Consider the following 16716-nt stretch of genomic DNA (forward strand, 5'->3'; position numbering starts at 1 on the left):
CCTGGATACCGGAAAAATATCTTCTGTGCTATTAAATGTCACAACGTAACTGGGTGATCACAAAGATGCTCTACAGGTATCTCCGAAGGTGTCTGTTGAGTTGGCATGGATCAAGATTGGGATTTATCACTCCGTGAGATGGAGAGGTATCTCTGGGCCCTCTCGGTAATACAGCTTCACAAGAAGCTTGCAAGCAAAGTGACTAACGAGTTAGTTACGAGATGATGTATTACGAAACGAGTAAAGATACTTGCCGGTAACGATATTGAACTAGGTATGGAGATACCGACGATCGAATCTCGGGCAAGTAACATACGACAGACAAAGGGAACTACATATGTTGTCATAAAGGTTCGACCGATAAAGACCTTCATAGAATATGTAGGAACCAATATGGGCATCCATGTCCCGCTATTGGTTATTTACCGTAGAAGCGTCTCGGTCATGTCTACATCATTCTCGAACCCGTAGGGTGCGCACGCTTAAAGTTCATTGACGATATAGTATTATATGAGTTATGTGAATTGGTGAGCGAATGTTGTTCGGAGTCCCAGATGAGACCATGGACATGACGAGGAGCTCCGGAATGGTCCGGAGGTAAAGATTGATATCTAGGATGATAGTATTTGGTCTCCGAAAAGGTTTCGAAATGCACCGGGTATTTATCGGATCACTAGAAGGGGTTCCGGGTGGCCACGGGAGGATATTGGGCCAAACGGGCCAACGAGGGAGAGCACACCGGCCCACATGGGGCTGGTGCTCCCCACCTCATGGCGCCAGCCCTATGGTAGGAAGGGAGAGGGCCAGCCCCCTCTTTCCTTCTCTTCCACATGCAGGGAAAGGAAGGGGAGCGCCTCCCCTCCTGCCTTCCCCCCACGTGCATAAGAAGGAAGGGAGGCGCGGCCAGGGTAGGAGCCCAGGGCGACCGCTGGCCCCCTTGGGGGCGCCCCTAGGGCTGCCTCCTCCCCCTCCACCTATATATATGTGAGGAGGGAGAGGGGCAACACACACCACGATCCCAAGCCGTGTGCAGCGCCTCCTCTCCCTCTAGTTCTAGTTCCTCCTCCGTGCACATCCGTTGTGCTTGGCGAAGCCCTGCGGATAGTGTCACCACACCGTCGTGCTGCCGAAGCTCATCTACTACTTCGCCTCTCTTGCTGGATCGAGAAGGCGAGGATGTCATCGAGCTGAACGTGTGCTGAACGAGGAGGTGCCGTACGTCCGGTACTTGATTGGGACGGATCGTGAAGGTGTACGACTACATCAACCACGTTGATAAACGCTTCCGCTTAGTGATCTACAATGGTATGTAGATGCTCTCCCCCTCTCGTAGCTATGCATCTCCATGGATAGATCTTGCGCGTGCGTAGAATTTTTTTGTTTTCCATGCAACGTTCCCCAACAGTATGAAGCACCACTATTAGCTCTCGAGGAACTTATTGACATGCTCGGTCTGGCCACCAGTCTAAGGTTGGTACAACGTGCTCATGTTCAGTTCAGTGATGATAGTCTTGAACAGCTCGCGCAAGAACTTGCTTGTGAAGACTGGGTCACGGTGAGAGATGATCGCTTCTGATTATGGAAGACTATCAACGAAGTCCATCCATGGTGACGACCTTCCATGCACCGTCTGGGAGTGGAAATGGTTCGAGGAGTCTTGGGTGCTTGAGGCGCTATGGTTGAAGCGCTCAAGCCATCTCCTCCCAAAGGCATGTGCAAAGAGATTGTCCTCGGTCAACCTACAACCTCAAGTCGCCCCAAAGCAAATATTGAATCACCTTCTCCAATTAAGCGAGTATGTTATCCTATGTCAAGCATCGATGTCGGTTATGAATATGTGTTGGACAATACATATCCTTCATTTTTTTCACAAAAGAGTTAATCCCGAGCCTCAAACTAATTGTGAGATGCTTATGGAAATTAAGTAGGAGTTGATGAAGCATAATAAGGAATATAAGAAGCAAAAGGCCGCAATGATGGCATAGATCAACATTGGTATCAATTTCATTAGGATCAACCGACACTCTGCAACTGAGCAAATGCGTCGCTCCTGAGTCACCCTGAGAAAGCACCGTTTTGTCAAAGAACTCAAAAGGATGGGTACTGAAGGGAAGTATCACTGGACTGAAAACATTCCTTCTGTATTTTATCAGTGCCAGACTCCATCTCCTTCGGACACAAGCTCCTTTGATACTTTATCATTATATATGTATGACATGGATGACGCTATTGCTTCACCACTGACTCTTTCAGTTCATCGCCAAGATGCTCCAAGCATCCAACCTGAAGCTCCTCCGGTCGCACCTACACAAAAGTATTCATCAGATGGCGCCTAAGAAGTATAGATTGTATGTCCCTCGAACCTTTTGACCATTTGAGGAGGGGAGAGGACGTGGTGTGCTTCACGAGTTTTTGGGCAGGTTTGCTTCGAGTTACAACACTTGTTCTTTAATTTGTTATGTAAACTCTCAAGTTATGTGATGATCTATACGTTTGCTACATTAATTCCTCATGCATGCTTAAATTCGTTTATCCTATATGCATGATGATATTCTGATAGATCATTGCTTCATGCATTGTTTTTATTATCCATGTTATATCTTTTACACAATACATGCCCAAGAATTCCAACATATAGGGGGAGCTCTTCACAATTCATCTTGCTATGTGCATTTGCATTCAAACACAAATTCTTCTATATGCACAGCTTCAGGGGGAGCTATTTCTATATCGTAGAATCCAAAATCCTCACCACTTTAATTATTCATCATTGAAGTTTTAACTGTGTTGTCATCAATCTCCAAAAGGGGGAGATTATAAGTACATCTAGTGCTATTAGTGAGTTTTGGATGATTACTGTCAAACCAATTAAGGGACTAATGTGTTTGTGAGTATACACTGGTGAAAGTCCATGAGGATTTTGGTTTAACCGGTGGGTGATGACCCCTAAAAATGTTTTTGAGAACATTGAAGACTTCATAATGCCTATTGAAGAACCGTAAGCTATTGTGTAGACTTTTGTTTACTAGTGTCTTTATTCTTCATTTGAGTAGTAGGGCAAACCGTAATATTAAGGGCGTCGAAGTGAAAGCTAGTTTTAAGTCTTCGCGTGTACCCACTCAACCCAACCTATTTCTTCAAAGTGAGACATTGAAATCTCCTTTCAAGAAAGTTATTTAGCTTCGGTGCTAAAGTTAAGTCTTCGGGGATGCCCTGATAAAATTCCTCGCTTAGAAGTTAGAAAACTTGCCGACTAAGTTTGTTCATTTGGTCAAAGTTTGAGCTTTGACTGTTTGCCACATGTCGCGTGCGTGTTGGGAGTGCGCCTCCAATGGTCATATCAGCCCACATGGGTTTGCTCACCGGCTATAAATAGCCTCCCTACCCCAACCATTTCCGGTTGGCCCCTCCAAGTGAATTTGAGACAAGTGTTGTATGAGCAACCCTTCCTCCCACAAATTTGAGACAAATCCCAAATGAGGAAAACCCCCAAAGCCAAAATGCCTAAAGTGGCTGAGTATCATCGAAGAATTTGAACGAGCCTAACTGAATACTTGTTACTCTTGAGGACTGTGCATACTCTAGGCGTTTAGAAGTCGACTAGGAGCATCCAAAGTGTGGAACTGCCGAAGAGCAAGTTTGTATCGGTTTGGAGATCACCGCAAGATGTACCACGAGTGATTGGTCGATTTCCAAGGACTCAGCTCAAGTAGAACAAGGCGAAGACTTGTGTAGCAGTGTGATCAGCTTCTCCAACTCAGACATAGAACTGTGTCAGTAGTTTGAACTGGGGTAAACACATGGCATTGTCTTCTTCGAGGAACATGCTCTAATTCCTCGGTCTACTTTACTTTTTGTAGTTTGTTTTGTTTTGAAGAATCTTCTCCTTCCTTCATTCTCTATGATTGTTGCGAAGATAGTTGAATACTTTCATTCTATTCTGCTGCTTAGATTTCGAAAATCCAAATCGGTGCCCAAGCTCATCTGCTCCCGGTCAGAAAAAAAATTCAAAACAAATACTAGAATTTTTTTAAAAAATCCAAATTTTTTGTGTGATAGATAATTTAATGCGTGAGATCCGCTCCAGATTTCAACTCATTTGGATATCAGAGCAGCTCTCGGCAAAAAAGACAAATCGGGTCAAAACAGTGTGTGAATAGTAAACTTTTTTACAGACCCCGATTTTGTCTTTTTTGCAGATATCTGCTCAAATGTCCAAATGAGTTGAAATTTGCAGCGAACCTCACGTATCAAATTATCTACCACCCAAAAAAATTTGGAATTTTTTTGAATTTTTCTAGTATTTGTTTTGATTTTTTTCGTCAGCGCGGGTGCAGCTGAGCCCGGGAGCAGAAACGCCGCATTCCTTAGATTTTTGCTAATTGTTGTACTGTGTGAAGTATTTGCTCCTGCTTAGCTTGTTTTGTTTACTCGCAACTTTAGCATATTTGTCTTCTGCTTCTGTGATAGCATGTTTTATGTTATTCTGTTTACTTAACAATTTTGTTGTATGCCCCTTAGTTCTCTGTGAACTGTTATATTGCTATCATGTTATTTTCAGTTTACCAAATTATTTCGTCTTTTTGAAGAATTTGTTGAAATTTCCATTCACCCATCCCCTCCCCCCTGCTCGATAACCTTTTATAATTTTAGTATATATCCATCTTTCTGAGGAACTTGTTAAAATCTTCCATTCATCCCTCCCCCCTGCTCGATAACCTTTTATAATTTTATTATATATCCCATCTTTCTGAGGAACTTGTTTTATTTTGATCCTACAAGAATCATGCGATCCCAAGGAATCTGGGCGGTCCAGTTAGAAGGGAGCTAACGAGCTCTGGAGTTAAAACTGGTTATTCCTTTTACAAACTCACGAAGACATGCATCCTTTTTTACAAGCAAAAAATTGTCACGGCACAATGTCATTTCTCATCATTTGACGAGACACGAACAAAATTCGGCTTCCTTGCCAAAACAGATTGTCATTCACGGCACCAAGGACAAGGACAAGAAGATATAACGGTTTGCCACATAACAAAGCTGAAGAAGAATTTACTAGAATCAGCGAGGCGTAGCTTTCTTATTCAGGGACAATTAATAGTTTCTTCACTAATCGCTTGTGCAAAGTGGTTTGCACGGGCATGGTATGTTCATAAAATAGTTTCCTTTGGAAGGAGCAAAATATACAGTAAACCTACAAAATAGTGCAAAGAAGGGCAGCAAAATGAAGTGCAGGACACATCTTTCTCCTTATCCATGTATTGCAGATAGCCGTACAAATATTGAGCATGACGGTCCCCATAATAATTGATAACAAGGGAGATGAAATATTCCAACCGGAAGCTCCATTCCGCAGCTTATGCAGCTTGCCTTAATTTCTGTGTCTTCATCTTCAGCCGGTCCATGAACTGGGAGTTAGCCTGGAGCCTCCCCTTAACATAAGCATTTCTAGCAGCATTGGCCAACTCGTCGGCTTTCATCGCATCTTCCACTAGAGCATACAGTGTTCTCAAGCAATCTTTTCTGTTCTCTTCTCGATGATCAAACCTGCAGCAGTAATTCAACTATTATCTACAAGTAGCCCCAAGTGATGTTTGTAGGAATACCATCCTGAAATCTGCAAGCATAATAAGCCAAAGAACGAATATAGCATATAGATTTAAGAATACGCAAATGCTACCCCTAGTTGGGTTGTTCACTATAAACACATCCAACCAATCGTTGAAATGCTGAAATTTTCTACTGTAGCATTCTTCGATGTTTCAATATACAGTTTATGTTTGCCAAACCACAAACTTTAAGCATACCTAACAAGCACCTTGAATAATAGGCAGACGAAGGCTGAAACTTGTCAGCAAACTTCACTGCCAAGTGCAGAGACAAAAGTACAATACAGATCAAACTTAACTGGCTTGCATATTAGATACTAGAGCGCTTAATATGGTAACCAGAAAATATAGCATTTCAGAACAGATCAGAGTTTTCTTTAGCAAACTAACAGAACATGTACTTGTTTAATCATGCTTTTTTTTCATCTCATAATTAACAGTTGCAACCTTCATCTAACGGGTGTTCCATTTTACTATCTGGATACATAATCTGCCCTGAATTTGAAGCATGGACTACAGTCAAAGTACTTATATTAAGACGCAAGAACTACTGCATCTACAGAAAGTACAGTTCTGCAAACAGCAAAAAAGAATCTCAGCAATATTAGTGTTACATGCAACAAACTGAGTGATACTAGTATGGACGATGGAAGCAGGAACATTTGGCATACCTTTCACTGATTATTGTGAGCTCATCTTTTCCTGAATTATACCTCTTTCCAACAACCTCACGTAATCGACGGAAAGCATGCCGTGAAAGTCCCAGTTCCTTGACGGTTACACTGAGTTTAACTTTCCTATTTTTGGGATGCCATGCATCACCACCAGGGGCAAAGACAATGCGTGACTCCCACCTTAGAACAGGTCCCTCACCAGGTGGATCATTCAACTCGACGCTCTTATTATCTGCCTCAGAAAGTTCATTTACAGTCAGCGGCTCTGCTTCCATCAGTTCTGTGCACTCCGAGACCATCTTATCCTCAAATTCTTTAAATAGCTCAAAAGCCTGCTCAGGTTCAAGCTCCCCCCTCTCACACATGTCCCCCAACTCGTTAAATTTGGCCTCCACCTTTTGCTTTATCTCATCTGGATGTAATACAACAGGATATACAAAATGAGTCAAAATACATCAACCACAGGAAAAAATACAGGGAATATCAAAAGGACCCCGACAGTCTATATGGATATAACACCCTCCTAAGGTACGCATGAAAAAAAGATTTTCATATCTAAGTAATAACATGCGCAAGTCAATTGCTAGGGTGTTTGCAAATACACACCCAATAGAAAGCAAACCAGAGAGAGAAGTGCATATTACACCCCTCAACTCTAGCCCTAGAGTAATATACACCCCCCAACTCCAATCCCGTCTAGTTTACAACCTCCAACTCTCAAAACCGGTCTGAATTCAACCCTCCCCTCCTCGTTGACTGGTTTTGACCCAGTTGACCGGTATTTGACCCGTTGACTGGGTGAACAGTAAATTAAAAATAAATAAAAAATCAACAAAGAATTTTGACTTTTTTTACTGGATGAACTGTAAATTCAAAAAAGTACTGAAGTTTTTCAAAAAAAAATCCGATGTGGACAGTGCACGAACAGTTAACTGTTTCACAGACCCCACATTGTCTTTTTTGCTGGAGCTACTCCGATGTCCGAACAAGCTCAAAATTGGCACGGACATCACGCACTCAAACATCGTCCATGCAAAAAAAAATCAGAATGTTTTCAAATTTTTTATTATTATTTTGAATTCACTGTTCACCTAATAAAAACAAAAATACTTTTTGATTTCTTTTTCCTTTCTTCAACCTTTTTTTTGGGATTACTGTTCACCCGTTGAAAAAACAAAATTATTTTATTGACTTTTTGTTCTTTTTCAAAAAAAAATGAATTTACTGTTCGCCCAGTCAACGGGTCAAAACCGGTCAATGGGGAGGGGAGGGTTGAATTATGGCCGGTTTTGAGAGTTGGGGGTGTAAACTAGACGGTATTAGAGTTTGAGGGTGTATATTAGACTAGGGCTAGAGTTGAGGGGTGTAATATGCACTTCTCTCAACCAGATAGCATGTAAAAAGGGCCACAATCAGGTAAAGATGTACATTCGGTTGACATGATCAGTATCTAAACCCAAATGAATACCAAGTCTATAATAATAAGTTCAGCGTATTAACATATCATTCATAATCACTGCATGTGCAACTTATTACCTAACAGCAGTATTTTTCTTCAGTACTAACTACTAAACTGATGAATAAAGGTTCATTAAAAAAAAACTTCTATTGGTGGTTACTTATACATCCATGCCAACAATTTCTCCAAAGACAAGCATGCTGTGCATCCACTTACAATGCATGCCCAGCGACGCATAAAGACTAACAACCCTCCCAATATGGTGCCCAAGAGTCCAGGAAACTCACAAAAATTTCATATATATAATTTTATGCAGTAAACAATTCCATAAATACTAGATAGCAAGCGGGAAAATCATAAGGGTATCAGTAAAATGAATACATAGGCGATAAGGACATGGTACTAGCTGAATTTTGTTCACTGTATTGCTTGCTAGGGTAAGGGCCAGGAATGCTGGACAAACAGGAGGCTCTCATTATGCAAGATACAAATGTGCGCCTAAGCGATGGAAACAAAGTAATGAACTAAATTGAAGAAGTGAACTAATTATGGAAATCTGACTCTAATAGATGGAATCCAATTATCTTGTATTGCTACTGGAGATGGAGAGATGTTGCTTCACTATTGCAGGGGGCTTGTGCCAATAGAGATATGGCCTCAAACAGATGAAACATAATATGACAGTGCTATAGACTTCTAGATCTGAATCAAGAGTCGATGCAGAAGTCCTGTATCTACGATACTTCAAATATACTAATGACAGCCATAAGAGGTACTTGCAATAAAGACTGGCGTGTACAACAAATCGTCCACATACAAGATAATAGAGACTGACAAAGCTCACAAGAACTGATCAGTTAAGTGAAAAGGACAAAGGAGAGACAAGCAATATTCCCTGCTGCATATGTAAGGTGGAAATATGATAGGTCCGTTTAACTGGTTGACCATAACATATCTTTGAAGAGGTCAGAGAAAAATAGACAGAACATGCCTAAAACAAATCTGTCCAAATCTTCTTGATGGCAATACAAGACCATAAAGCGATGCATCACCCAACAAAGACAAAAGAAAGCATGGTCACACTAACTTCATTTGGGTTCGTATTCTTCTAGAGGTTTACAATACTAACAGTCACATACATACTGAATGAAAAATTCTACGGTTATTACTTGGTCCTTCGTGGCATAAGCAGTTTAAGTTACATATGAACCAAAATGAAAACAACTCAAACCCTATTAAATTTTATTTTAAGACATACAAACAATAATCACTTCGCTGAGTTTTTTGAAATTTCACCAGAACTGGAAACCTGAAATACCATGCCAAACAAATCTATCTATCATGGAACTAACTAATATGGCAAACAAATTCTATTTCTCACCATTTTATTGAAAATATAATCTGCCTCATCCAATCTTTAGCCCCAGTTCGACCTAGGCACTACATTCAACCCATGCAAAGTACAAATTGTATTTGCGAAAGATTTACTTCCATTATAGCAATTACAGAAAGAGGGAGATATAGATTCCACTAACCGGGTAGTAGCTTGTCCCAGTGGAGCATGTCCTCGAGGATATCCTCACACTCCTTCATGTTACTCAGCTGGCCCTTCTCTGTTGCTTTCTTGATCTCCTCATCCCACTTGGTATCATTCATGTTAAATGACTCATCCTTCATCTTTTTCTCAACATACTGCCTCGCGTTGTACAGGTCTGTAAGCTCCTCATCAGTTTCATACATCTCGTCAAAGTCAGCCTCAAAGTCCCGATCATGGACCTGAGGAAGCGGCCTGTCGCGCAGCTCCTCGATAAGTTCATCATCGGTGTCACTGTGTGCATCTGCAAGATTCCGCTCGAGAACAGCCACAGCGACAGACGGTAGCTCCGACTCATCCTCCACCTTATAGTAAGTTTCCAACCTCCGCTTCAACTCTGCAATCAGAAGAATCATCAAGAACAGATGCAGAAGAACGATTCAATATGGTACACATGCCGTGGCACCGGAAGAGCACACATTTTTCCCGCTTGAGTGCGAAGTGTTTCTGGGCGCGGCATTTGGTCGAACAGATGAAAACCTAGCGACAGCATCCTTCCGCATGTTGCTATTAGGCTCGGAAGTGAGGGATGCGGGCGGCAGCAGCATTACTATAGGTGGTGCATTTAGTCGAGCAGGAGGTGTGGGCGCGATCTCTCCGAGAAGATGGTGATGTTCGACTGTGGACAGGCAAAAATGCACGTCCTTCCACTCTGTGGCAGAGCATTTGCCGAGCAGCTAGTGTTCGTGCGTCCGTTGGGTCGAGAGAGCGAAAATGTTTGAGGAGAAATACCTTCGTTTGGGACGTCGATGGCGGACGGAGGAGGGGGAGGCGGTGGCGTGGCGGCCGAGGGAGGGGGAGGCGACGGCGCGGCGGCCGGGGGAGAGGCGTCGTCGGAGAGGAGGCGACGGGAGACAAGGAAAGGGAGGTTGTTCTTGGTTGTGGGGATACGAGAGGGGGGTGGGGATGGGCGGAGGCGGTGGGAGTGGTGGTGGAGATGGGTGAGAAAGCGCCTCATAGCGGCGGCCGGGAGAGGGTGAGGAGGACGGTCACTGGAGCTTCGGCGCTCGCCGGAGATTTAGGTGGCGGAGGCGGAGCAATGGTGCGGCGGCGGGGGATAGAGAGGGATGGGCCGAGAGCTAGGTCACTCGCGGAGTGTCTTCCTCCTTTTTTTTCACGAAAAAAAATTCTCCTCTTCTTTGTGATGGGCCTTTAACAAAAATACGCTTTGGGCCGGAATGTAGACTGCTTGCTTACGCTATTCCAGTTTCCAGTTCTAAAAACAAACAAAAAATGCTAAAAAAAAGTTCTAAAAATAAAAAGGTTATAGTTATAGAAAAAAAGGTTATAAGAGCATCTTCAATACGTGCCTGTTTTAGGGCATCAAAATGGGCTTTGAGCAAAATTTATAACACCAAAAGGTACTTTTTAGGAAAAAAACACCACCTCCAATAGATGTTCTAAAATAGGGCACTAGTGCTCCAACAGATGCCCTAAAACAGGGCAGCCGTATCAAAATTTGTTGTCTCCAAATTCATATGTACATATAAACATAAAGGTATCATAGCCTACCAATTTTCATTTTCTCCATTGTCGACATTGGTCTCGTTGTGAACATTGGCCTCTCATAATGATCATTGACTTCTTTCTCTTCACTGTCACGCGGTGCATCATCGATGACGCGATCCAATCCACCAAAGCTGGCTCTCATGGCACCCATGGTGTTACCAAAACCATCTCACATGCCACCCATGCCACCCAAGTCTCCTCACATAGCACCCGTTATACTACCATAGCCATCTCTCATGGCACTCATCATGTTACCAAAGCCACCTCCCATCATGCTCATCAAAACACCCATAAATTCTCCGATGCCATCATCCATGCCATCATGCCTCATCCCTTGTCGCCACCCATACTGACACCCATCATGTTCCTCATGAGCACGATGTTCTTCACCAACAATTCATCGTGACAAAGCTCAACATATGTTTTTGCTTTGCGTCGAGACCACTTGTGTCCATGAACATACATTTTTCTGCTTTTTCTTCGGTCATCTTGAGCTCGTCAGCCTCCACCTTCCTATGCTCAAGCTCCAGCTTCCGCTCCTCAAACACAGTCCTCTTCTCGACGCCGCCTTGCGCTGCTCGACGTCTCCCTCTCCTCTATTTCTTTCATTCTCAAAAAGCCTTTTTTTTCTTTGACATACTCCTTTCTCGCAATGACAATGGCTTTGAAACCTTACTTAGGATCATTGTCTTTTACTTCTGTTCCCTTTTTTACCATCAGGCCTTCTCGGTTTGGCAATGGAGTTGGGAGTGGGGCTCTTTTCCCCTCATCGCCACTTGATACATAATCATCATCATCATCACAATCAACAACCGAGCTCATCCTCCTAGGAACTTTAACTTTAAACAACTCATGGTTCTTCCACTTCTACTCATGTTTAAGCTTTTTGTAACTACGTAAGAAAGTGAATGGTCTTCCTTTCTTCTTCCTCTTGTCCCCTTTCTTCCCTCTTTGTTGAAAAAAACCTTGAGCAAACAAGAGATGCAACACAATTAAGAAACATAGTTAGCCACCTATGCATATGATACGTCTCCAACGTATCTATAATTTTTGATTGATCCATGCTATTATATTATCAATCTTGGATGTTTTATATACACTTTCAAGTAATTATATATAATTTTGGGGGACTAACCTATTAACTTAGTGCCTAGTGCTCGTTGTTGTTTTTTGTTTGTTTTTGGTTTCGCAGAATATCAGCACCAAACAAAGTCCAAATGCCACGAAACTTTTTGAAGATTTTTTTCTGGACGAATGAGACACTAGAAGCATCGGGATAAGACCAGACTATGGGTTGTAGGCCCACAAGCCACCAGGGCGCGCCCAAGGGAGTAGGCGCACCCTGGTGTGTTGTGGGGCCCACGTGGCTCCGTTGTACCTAACTCCGCCTCTATAAATTCTCTAAAATCGTGAAACCAACAGAGGAGTCCACGGAATACTTTTTCTGCCGCCGCAAGTTCCAGAACAATGAGATCCCATCTGGAGGCATTTTCCGGCACTCTGCCGGAGGGGGATTCGATCACAGAGGGGGCTCTTCATCATCCTTGCTGCCCTCCGATGATGTGTGAGTAGTTCACCACGGACCTATGGGTCCATAGTTAGTAACTAGATGGCTTATTCTCTCTTTTTGATCTTCAATACAATGTTCTCCTCGGTGTTCTTGGAGATCGATTTGATGTAATGACTTTTTGTGGTGTGTTTGTTGGGATCCGATGAATTAGGAGTTTATGATCAGATCTATCCATGAATATTATTTGAGTTTTCTCTGAACTATTTTATGCATGGTTACTATAGCTTTGTATTTCTTCTCTGATTTATTGGTTTGGTTTGGCCAACTAGATTGATTTATCTTGCCATGGGAAGAGGTGCTTTGTAATGGGTTCGATCTTACGGTGCTCAATCCCAGTGACAGAAGGGGACATGACATGTATGTATCGTTGCTATTAAGGGTAAAAAGATGGGTTTTATTCATACATGAGTTTATCTTGTCTACATCATGTCATCTTGCTTAAGGCGTTACTCCATTTTTGCATGAACTTAATATAGTAGATGCATGCTGGATAGTGGTCGATGTGTGGAGTAATAGTAGTAGATGCAGGCAGGAGTCGGTCTACTTGTCTCGGGCGTGATGCCTATGTATGATCATTGCCTTGGATATCGTCATAATTATTTGATTTTCTATAAATTGCCCAACAGTAATTTGTTTACCCACCGTATGTTATTTTCTTGAGAGAAGCCTCTAGTGAAAACTATGCCCCCCGGGTCTATCTTTTATCATATATTAAAACCAAAAATACCTTGTTGTAATTTTCTTTTATTTATTTTATTTTGTATTTTTGTCCGATCTATCTATCAAAAAATATACAATTTAATCTTGCTTGTAACTGTTGAGGGATTGACAACCCCTCTGTGCGTGGGTTGCAAGGATTTGTTGTTTGTGTGCAGGTGATGTTTACATAGTGTTGCTTGGTTCTCCTACTGGATTGATAACCTTGGTTTCATAACCGAGGGAAATACTTATCTCTACTGTACTGCATCATCCTCTCCTCTTCAAGGAAATCCCAATGCAGCTCACAAGTAGTAGCATACTTAAAAGAGAAAGCACTCAGATGTAGCAAACAATCAGCTTATCACTTTCATTGCAACCACTTGAGTTCATGCGATCAACATTGGTCAAGCAAGCCGACCAATTTTTACATTCGGTGGATATTGTGCTTCATCAGTGGCGGAGAGAAGGGGGTGATTGGTGATGACACTAGTGTTTCTTTCAACAAAGAACTCTTTGATGCGCTTTCAATATGCGCTCATCGGTTGATCGGTTCTAATGGTGGCATCAAGAGAGATTTTATTCCAAGCCGTACATATCAACACGTCTTCGGTGTTTGGTGTAGTTTTTGGTTCTTCCCCGTGGAGCTTTAAGAAAACACTCTTCCTCCATGTCAAGATTGTGCTTATCATATTGTGTTACATATTCCTAGGGGAAAAATATTGAGAGACAAAATCTTCATTCACAACTTTTGTGCATTGCAAAAATGTATCATCACCAACACTACAAATGTGCACATAAAATCTAATATAAGCACACCTCACCTCACCATTCATTGCATTAATCTCAACATGACAAAAAATTGGAAACAAGGGTATTTTAAACCTTTTTGACATTTCGTCGAACAAGTTGCAAACGCCGACGCTGGGCGTTGACGGCTCCTCCTCAACGGCCGGAGGTGGTATGGAAGGAGGCACGAAAGCAGCAGTAGCCGCAGACAAAGCAGTAGTTGTAGTAGGCGATGAAGCAAGGAGGCCATGGCGGCGCCCGTCTTTGTCTTCTTCGCCCGGGATGAAGACATGGATGGTTCGCGCGACAGCCATTTCCCACCCCCGCCACCGGATCGATTGGCCGCGACAACCTTCTTCCGCGCTGACGAATCCTTTCCGACGGCGGCGGTAGGTCATGGGGCCCCAAATCTGTCGCGCCGAGAGGCGGGGGGTGTCAGTGTTGAATCTGGCGGATCTTAGGTAGGGGGTCTCGAGCTGTTTGATCTTAGCTTGATGGTAACAAGACAAAGGGGGTCATGATATTTTACCCCAGGTCTGGGCTCTCTCGAAGAGGTAAAACCCTGCGTCCTGCTTCTGTTGTATTGATTGTGGATGGGGTACAAAGTATAGGATGATCTACCTCAAGATCGTATGTGTATGTCTCTAAGTCAACCCTATGGATTAAACCCCTCGGCTTATATAGGCACCGGGGGTACCTAGGGTTACATGTAGGTCTGTTATATCTAGGGATAAACTTGCTGATGAGTCAAACATGTCTTGAAGTATGTGTCAAGTCTTCGGATGATTTCATCTTGATTACGCCATGGGTCATGGGAAACATGGTCCATTATTGGTTGTCTAGGGGTCCTCAGCCCGACCCATGATGGCAGGCTAACATACTTAGGACCCCCTAGTCCAAGACACATTAGTAGCCCCTGAACCGGTCTTCCAAGCCGAGGATACGTCCTTGGACGGCTTATCCTTCGCTGCAGATCTTCAGCCTTGCAAACTGGTTCATCATTCTCTGCATCATCCTCTATCGCAACGGTCTTTTAATCCAAGAAATGACATACCTAGGGCATCCGAGGAGCCCCAACCAAGCTCTCCGAGAAGTGCTTTTATTTTCATCAGATCCGAGACCCTATCCACACCTCGGTAGCTTAACAGCAAAGTCTTGTGGTGCTGGCGTAGTGGGTCAATTGGGTCGTGTTCTAACAACTTTGACCGAAAACTGAACTGCCATCACGTACTGTAGAATTGAAAGGTCCCATCAGTACTCACTATGCCGAGTTTATCATGGCCCGAGGCCGTTGCCATTGGCAGGTCTCGTCAATAAAGGGATCGTGCTTCGGATTTTTGGTGGCATTATTAACAAAATCCCTCGACTCGCGCACACACATAATGCACGTCATGATGGGAAATGATGAAATTACCGTGTGTCATCATGCCCTTTCGTGTTTTTACTAGCTTATAAAGGAATATGGATGAATCCAATACATTCTCGTGCCTTCACCCCTTGCTTCTTGCACTCGTATCACTCAAGCTCCAGCACCCAAAGCACAGAGCTCAGCTCCATCCTTTCCATCCTCTCCCCACCTCCTTCCCGTCCTTAATTGCAGGCAAGGGCAAGGGTGCCGCCACGAAGATGACCGAGGAGAAGGCGACCATCAAGAGGGGGTTGTGGCTCCCTTCCACTATCACCGCCGGTAACAACGCCGAGCTCGAGGCATGGGGCTACCTCACATCATAGGGCGAGGTCAAACGTCGCTCCCCTAGGGGATTGCATTCGCTCTGCCTCCCAAGTTCCAGAACCTCGGGAAGGCAAGCGCGTCGTCTTCGTCTCCCACCTCATCCGAGGTTTGGGTTTTCCAATCCATCCCTTCCTCCAGGGGCTCTTATATTTTTACGGCCTCCAATTTCACCATCTTGTGCCCAACTCCATCCTCCACATCGCCTCCTGATACGTCTCCAACGTATCTACAATTTCTTATTGTTAAATGTTATTATATTATCACTTTTGTATGTTTTATATGTCATTTTATATTTTTTTAGACTAACCTATTAATTTAGTGCCTAGTGCCAGTTCATGTTTTTGTTTCGCAAACAACAATACCTACAAAAGTACAAACACGACAAAACTTTTTGACTATTTTTTCTAGACAATAAGAGACTCTAGAAGCTTAGGAGGGAGGCAAGAAGACCCATAGGCTAGTGGGGCATGCCGGGGTGGCTGGTGGGCCCCTAGTGCTCAGTTTGCCCTAATTTGTTGCCTATAAATTCCCAGATATTCTGAAACCCTCGAAGTGAGACCCGAAACAATTGTATTGCCGCCGCAAGCCTCTGTTCTGCTGCAATCCCATCTGGAGCCCCTTTTTATACTCTACCGGAGGGGAAAATCATTGGGGAGGCCATGTTCATCAACCTTGCTGCCTCCATGATAATGTGTGAGTTGTTCCTTCAGGACCTACGGGTCCAAGTAGTAGCTAGATGGCTTTCTCTCTCTCTCTCTATCTATCTCTTTTGATCTTCAATGCAATGATCTTCCCTAAGATCAATCTGATGTAATCTTTTGCGATGTGTTTGTTGGGACACACAAAAGTAGTAGACACACTGAACAATTATTTTGTTTGTGTACATGTGCTGCTAAAGTTGTTCGTGTGTTGTCTCCTACTGGTTTTGATAAACTTTGGTTCTTAATTGGGGGAATACTATCTGCTACTATACTGCATCACCCTTCCTCTTTGGGGAAACACAACAACTCCATCGAGAATGGGGGGTTCTATCCTTGCAAAAACTACTAGTTATGCGAATGCTATAATTTTACTTGTGATTGAA

The 16716-nt window shown here is 43.2% G+C and overlaps 1 protein-coding gene across 1 annotated transcript; it reads right to left on the reverse strand.

The window, feature by feature from the left end:
- Nucleotides 1–5051: 5051 nt before the first annotated feature.
- On the reverse strand, nt 5052–10484 carry LOC109753560 (uncharacterized). The gene is made up of 4 exons (XM_020312485.4): nt 10069–10484; nt 9278–9673; nt 6281–6695; nt 5052–5547 (listed from the first exon to the last, which is right to left on the reverse strand). The coding sequence occupies exons 1-4, from the start codon at nt 10292–10294 to the stop codon at nt 5358–5360; spliced, it is 1227 nt and encodes a 408-aa protein (XP_020168074.1). The 5' UTR covers nt 10295–10484; the 3' UTR covers nt 5052–5357.
- Nucleotides 10485–16716: the final 6232 nt, after the last annotated feature.

The sequence above is a fragment of the Aegilops tauschii genome, chromosome 3 (genome assembly GCF_002575655.3).
Source record: "Aegilops tauschii subsp. strangulata cultivar AL8/78 chromosome 3, Aet v6.0, whole genome shotgun sequence".
Taxonomy (NCBI): Eukaryota; Viridiplantae; Streptophyta; class Magnoliopsida; order Poales; family Poaceae; genus Aegilops; species Aegilops tauschii.